Here is a 7260-nt window from a genome sequence, read left to right as displayed (position 1 = left end):
AGCACCACCTGATCTTCCACTGCCTGTGCCCCATATAAAGGCTGGCGTGATTGCTGATCTCAGCTAGTCTGACAGTCTCTCTCTCCCTCCTCTCTCTGTCTGTCTCCATCTCTTCTCTTCCTCACTGGTCCCTTAAGCCTGCTGCATCACAGGAGCTATCCAGTGCTGAACAGGATCGCTTTTATTTTTTATTTTTTTATTTTTCTGGGGGAAGCTGGGGGAGCCAGAGAGTATCACACAGCATTGCCGTCAGCCACTGGTTTCCATTTTCTTTCTTATCTTATGTTTTTTGGCCGTTGTCTTCACATTAACCGAAAGGATTACCGTCAAGCCAGCTTCTGCTCGTGTGCTTCCTCAGAGGGTCTTTCATTTTTCTCTCATGCGTTTTTCTCAGCTCTGTGTTTTTATCCATTGAAACATGCCCCGCTCATTTTTGGTGAAGAAGATCAAGCTTGATGATTTCTCTTCGTCCAATTCCACCTCCAATCACCACCACCACCACCACCACCTGGACGACTCGTTCACTTTTGCACGCTCCATCACAGACTCGGTGACCAGCCTTGGGGTTCGTCTCAGCGAGAATGGTGAGTTAACATGCCTCCAGTCTGCCCCGCTCCAGTTAAAGATGTGCTAGCGCTCCTGCCCGTGGACAGCTCCGGGTGCTGATTTCAGCATGCCTGACATTTCCACACTTAGCACAGATGGCATTCTCTTTTGTTTTTGTGTCGGTGTGAGATTTGCTTTCGCTTCGGCCAGTAACATGCTCGTAGTGTGTAAATTAATGCGAGGCGTTACATGCAGCCAGCTGATTTTTTGCATCAATATCCTAAATAATCCTCTCCAGTGGCACCCCACCCCCATCACCCTGCTCCCAGACTTTTGTTTTTTGACTCCAGTGAAGGACAGACACAATTCAGGTCACAGCCACGGATTAGCTTATGTAAATAGGGAACCAAACGTGTGTTTAATCGGGGAGAAGCTCCAGTTACGTATTTGTATGACTGCACCAACCCTGCGGTGGCTGAACACACTTAGGCTGACTATATCTGGTCATCATGTGGACTAAAAAATTCATGAATATGAGAGATAAGTATCGGATGATACATTTGTCCTTAGCTGTTATTGTCCTTGAGTTCCCATCGCGGTCCGATCCTCCCTTGCCCCCCTCTTCCCATCCAAATGGAGCATGCACATTCTCCCCACCCCCATCGCTCCACTACATCTTTCTCTTCCTTCCGGGCATTTGAAAACTAGCAGGGGTTAGAGTTTCAGCCATGCAGGCCTATCGCAGCCACAAGAGACATCAACACACTGTACAGTAGAGCCGGTAGGGCGGTGGGGAGCTGGGCTGAGGGGATAGCGAGGGGAAGCAGAAAAAGGAGACAAAAGTGCTTGGGGCAGCAATGTGGCTGATCACGTGACAAGAGGTTGTACAGTAAACATGAAGAAAGGCACATAGCTGCACCGTGGTCAACACACGGGCCGGCCACAGTCGGCTCCAGTCACAGCTGAGAGGCGACCTTCACTTTCACGCTCTGCTTTAAGCTCGCCGCTTCCATTTTGTGGCCACGTTTAAAGGGCCATATGTGTGTCTTTGTTGTGATTTGTCAGGAGAGAGAGGCTTCGCAGTCCACAGCTACATGTTGTGATGATGCCCACCTGTTATTGTCAACCGTGTCAATAACAAGGTTCAGGCAATTTTTGTTGGATCAGGATTAGTGGAATTAAAAATGTCTGGGCTGTTTTGGAAAGTATAATGGTTTGCTAAATTAGAAGTAAATAACTGAGTAAAGACTAAAGAATTATGCAAGGAATAAAAACATATATTTTCTGTTTATTTACCAGGCAAATTTGGTAACTTCTAATGAATGTTATTTAGATTTCCTGCTGCAGGATTATTATTATATAATAATCCATGTAATTATTGTCACTCCCCATTGTTCCTGAATCTATTGTTCAACACCACCAAAAAAAAGCATTATATTAAAAAGGAGAAAAGAACGATAAGGCACTACATCGATGTTGACAAAAGGCATTTAAATTGAACAAAAGGATCTTTTCGTGCTGAGTCCTTAAAAAAAAAAAAAAAAAAGGGAGAAGGAAAATAAAAGAATCCACAGCGTGGCTGAAATACCTCACATCAGCACTTCTGCCGTGCCAGGAGATTTTCTTTCCCCCCATTGTGGAGACATTTGACTTGAGTGTCTGTCGAACAACAAAGAGGGGTGGCTGAGAGGGTCCATTAATTACATGCTTACTTTGCATTAGAGAAGCGAGCCTATGAGCTGCAAAGGCTGATACAGCGCGAGTCCTAAATGATGAGCTCCGTGTCTGACCTTGGGTAATTGAAAAATAGTAAACAACTTCTGCTTACATTGATACGGTATGTTTTGGTTGAAAAAAAATGAGGGCCATGTTGTCGTGCATAGTGCAGAGGGCCTGCAGCTATATTCATAACAGTCTACAGTGGGATTGTCAAACAGGTGGATATAGCTAGGGATAATTGTTGAAGCTGCAGCATTTGTACATTTAATTGTAATTGTAGTTTTTTTTGTTTTTTTTTAAAAGAGGAAATATTTCCTCTTTTTTAAATTTTGTTTTTGAAAGAAAGTGTTTCTCTCTCTCGGACAAACACCATCTGCGTAGTTTGAAACGGTGAACCCATGCAGTGCAGCATAATAATGTGTGCACAGACCTGGTGTTTCCCTGTCCCCGGGTGTCACGGTCATGTCTTTGACAGAGTGAGTGTGTGAACAGAGACCCTTGGGAATGGAGACGCTGTAGTAAGAGAGCACTTCAACTGATTTCTTAATGGCCTGTTTCTTGAAGGCACTTGAGTGCGCTCGCTGCTGCAGACAGGTGACCCCTCTTCACAAACAACGTGTCTCACATCATCGGGCCTCAAGCACACTGTGCTCAATAAACTATTATTGTGTGTCACGGATACTTGATCTGTTCCTCGCACTATTTCTATCTCCGCTAACAGCTGCACTATTTTACATACGATAGACCTATCGATCAGTTCAAAACTTTGAATTTCATTAAAAAGCAGTCAATACCTAATTTCCACCGCTTGCTGCACACAGTGCTTAGGAATGGCTTTTTTTCTGCAGTTATGCACTATTTCTCTCAGGATAGGAATTTCACCACATTTTATATTTGCACTCATGTGTTCAACCCGAATATCAACCGTACCCTGGAGGTAAAATGCATTTAGCATTAATTCAGCTCCTAAGAGTCGCAGCATAAGAATGTATTTGAGTTCTGTTTGGATGCATTTAGCTGCCAGCAAGCCTTTTAGCTCCTCTGGCACTGGGTTGCTTCAGAAGGGAAAGGGAAAGACATGAATGATGCCAACAAAAATATCTCTCTCTCAAATCATGCTCTGTACAATTGTGGACATTTTAAATCACTCTTGTTGCTTTGTGCTTCGCTGCATCGTGCTTAAACATTCTTCAAGAAGTAGCATGAAATCCTACAGGACGTAAGCAGCCGGATGTAACAAGTTCATCTGTTCCAAAACCAAAAAGTGTATTTATTTGCAGAAGAAAACAAACTAATTAATGCATAAAGTATTCTCAAATCAGAGATGCAACCTGTTCTGTTTTGGGTGGGTTTCTTAGAACAAAAATTACCAATAACCTTGCAAAAATAAAAAATTCTGTAGGTATTTGTTAAGGTTTAGAGTTGAAACACAAGCATTCATTAATCAAACATGGAGACAGGCCACAGCCAAAGAGGACTGACAAAGCATAAATGAAGAAAAGGAGGTCTAATCAATGAGACGGGGCTTTAATATGCATCTTCCTACACAGGAGACTTCTTTGATGAGCTATTATTCAGTGCTCATCCTCACTGTAAAATTGCAACCTTCCTAAATGCAGCTGAGTGCGTCATGTTTCCCTGCATTACTGCACTATTTTGTGTGTACAACCTGTGAGTTCTGGGGGGAAAAAAAGCAATTAGCTGTGTGCTGCCGCTCACTCTTTCACCATTTTACGAAAGGGCAATCATCCAACATGATAATCATGTAATCACCAGCATGTCACTGTGTCCTTATCCATCACAACCCCTGGCCAACTGTGTTTGCGTGTGTCTCTTACTCAGGCTACATCCAGGATTACATCACGCCATCTGTATACCAGGGGGAGAAGAAGATGGAGCACAAGCTGGCTTCGCCGGTGTCGGATCCTCTCTACACCCAGGTGAGCAGCGGAGAGGAGTACTGTGACCCCGACCTGAAGCAACCCGACAGCCCCCAGTCTGGCATAACAGCCAGCGGCTTCTACAGTGGTGAATCGGAGGCCCTGGCCGAGGGTTACACCATGGATGCCTTCTTCATCTCTGACGGGCGCTCGAGGCGGAAGGGGGACAGCGAGAGTCACGAGGGGGGCTCGAGAAGCAGCAGTGCCAACGGCGGGGCTCAGGAGAGGGGAGCTGGCACGGCTCGCCACTCCTGCAACGAGTGCGGCAAGACGTACGCCACCTCCTCCAACCTCAGCAGACACAAGCAGACGCACCGCAGCCTGGACAGCAAGATGGCCCGCAAGTGTCCCACCTGTAACAAAGTGTACGTGTCCATGCCAGCGTTGGCCATGCACATCCTCACCCACGACCTCAAGCACAAGTGCGACGTGTGCAGCAAGGCCTTCAGCCGGCCGTGGCTCCTTCAAGGTCACATGCGCTCACACACGGGGGAGAAGCCCTTTGCCTGCGCACACTGTGGCAAAGCCTTTGCTGACCGTTCAAACCTCCGCGCCCACATGCAAACACACTCTGCCTTCAAGCACTACAGATGCAAGCGCTGCAATAAGACCTTCGCTCTCAAGTCCTACCTGAACAAGCACTATGAGTCAGCTTGCTTCAAGGGCTCTGCGGACGAAGACGACTCTGGATCAGAAAACTAACCCACGAGCAAGAAGCAAAATTTTGAACCCCTGTTGCAGGTTCACAACCAATAACCCTGTTCACTCTGCCCTCCATGCCTTTTTTCTTCCCTTTTTTTAGAAAGCAATATTTTCACTGAGATTACGTGAAGAAACTCTAATGATTATGGCAAAGACAATTTCAAAAGATGCTGGATTTTTTCCCTGCACAGTAGCTAATCGTCCACAGAAACATACAATCAAACAACCTTCCCCCAAATAGAGACTGTAGATGATAGTTGTTCATGTAAACACACATTCACACTCACACAGACATGTATGCAAACACACACCCACACATGCACACATACACACACACATTAATGTACGCACGTGTGCACACACACACACTTACACACACAATTATATATGAGGCCTGGCATGTGAATTTTTATCAATGACTATAATGATATTGATACCAATAGTAATAATATTTAGATTCCTGATATTTTATAGCAAATAGTAATGAGAAAACGAAAAAAAAAAAAACATAAAAAAGGACTAACAGTGTTCTTTTGTTTTTTAGAGACAAAATGACCTCTTGTATTTTTATGCTGCTTTTTATTTGCTAAGAATTGAATTCTTTTGCAACTGCCAACATGAACTTTTTATGAAAATGTGAACTATGACAGTATTTGCAAAAAAAAGGGAGATCATTTTAAAAGGTAAAAAGACAACCCCCTTTTTCCACACCAATGTTTCAATTCAACGGATGTTATTTTTCTATTTGATTTTTCTAAATTTATTTTTTTGTGCTTATTATCCCTTGTTGATCTAAAGCATCTTTGTAACTGTGGGTATTAAGAAAAAAAAAAAAAAAAGCAAAATTTAAATAAGCTATACACGATCATAGGCCATAGGTCATCCGATTCAATTCTGCAAGAGCAGTGATTTTAAAACAGGCCTGTTGAACAGGTTATCACGCATCAAATTCATAGTCTCACCCTGATGTACGGACTTGGATGAAAAACACTGGGAGCCAGACCAAATGATCTATTGTTATAAGTGCCACATGTGCGGTTGACTTGTCTATAGCAATGAAAAACTCTCGTTGTTCTTCCTCCACCACGGTGGCTTGCAAAAACTCTGCTGCCTTTATGGTGCATCGTCCAGTCTTAAAGAGCAATCTTCGCCCAGTGTTTGAGGTGCTCCCCCTCCGCCAGTGTTACCTCAGAGTGAAGGTATGGACTCACACACCCTCAGTTACAAAGTGACAGTCAAATTATTCTGTTTGTCTCTTTTATATGTCGCTCAAAGCTCCGCCCACGGTTTAGATGCATACCATCTATTTATCATGTAAATACTTTATTTATCTACCTATTTATCTATTTATTTATTTATTCACACCTATTTTTGTGTATTTATTGAAGACTTGCTTATTTGTTAATTATCATGTATTTATTTATTGTTTATAATTTAAAAAATGAACATCCATTGACCTTGTAAGATGCTGCTGATCTTCAAAGAAAAATGTTTATATGCATGAAAACTGTAGAGAGTCCATGGGACTTAGTTTTTTAAAGAGGAACAATGTACAGTACCAGTGTTAGGAGACTTCAAACGAATGAATGCAGAATTAACTTTTTGTTTTTTCGTGGCAATAACTTTACTGACACAGCAACTGACATGTATAACAATCACAGCTGTCCTGTTTTCAGTCAATTTAGGGCAATAAAAAGAAACGAAACACTCAAAAATATTCTCCATCTTGCTGTTTTCCAAAAGTCCACTGCCTCCTCGTGACTGGAGATTTCTTGGCCCTTTTTTGTCTTTAAATCTCAGGCAATAATTAACTCCCAGAAATGGCGGCAACAACAGCGATGTGCACGTAGGCATCGCCATGAAAATGTAACACTATCCGTTATATAATAAGGTAGGTGTAATCTAGTTATACCAAGGTTTAAAAGGTGCAAAAGCAATAATGATAGTGATGCAGTAACTATGAGCAACGCTCAATCCTTCATACAGCGAGTCCAAAACTGCTACAGGTGTTAATTCGACTGCTATTCTATAATATTATCATTGTTATCATAACTGTCTCTTGTTTTAAAAAGCAACCAGGTAAAAACAAATCTCTTCTGGCAGCTGAAAGGCAGGTGTGATTTGACTGAAATACTAGAAGGTTACACAACAGGATTACAATAATTTTAATTCAGGTCACTGACATAATAAAGCATTAAAATATTGTTCAATTAAAAGTCACTACTGCTCCCGAATTATTCTGTGCAGTTAAAAAGCAAATCTCTGAGGTGTCAAAAGAGAGAATAGATGGAGGTATATACGTCTTAACCAGCACTAATGGAAATGATCTGGACGTGTACGGTCTTGGTAGAGA

The 7260-nt window shown here is 42.6% G+C and overlaps 1 protein-coding gene across 1 annotated transcript; it reads left to right on the top strand.

Moving 5' to 3' along the window:
* Positions 1-209: 209 nt before the first annotated feature.
* On the top strand, positions 210-5767 carry scrt2 (scratch family zinc finger 2). The gene is made up of 2 exons (XM_074643428.1): positions 210-584; positions 4108-5767. Exons 1-2 carry the CDS (start codon positions 419-421, stop codon positions 4905-4907), a joined length of 966 nt encoding a protein of 321 aa, XP_074499529.1. The 5' UTR covers positions 210-418; the 3' UTR covers positions 4908-5767.
* The last annotated feature ends 1493 nt before the right edge of the window (positions 5768-7260 follow it).

Source organism: Sebastes fasciatus, chromosome 8, assembly GCF_043250625.1.
Source record: "Sebastes fasciatus isolate fSebFas1 chromosome 8, fSebFas1.pri, whole genome shotgun sequence".
Taxonomy (NCBI): domain Eukaryota; kingdom Metazoa; phylum Chordata; class Actinopteri; order Perciformes; family Sebastidae; genus Sebastes; species Sebastes fasciatus.
The sequence above is the reverse complement of the archived record's forward strand: the minus strand, read 5'-3'. Positions and strand labels throughout refer to the sequence as shown.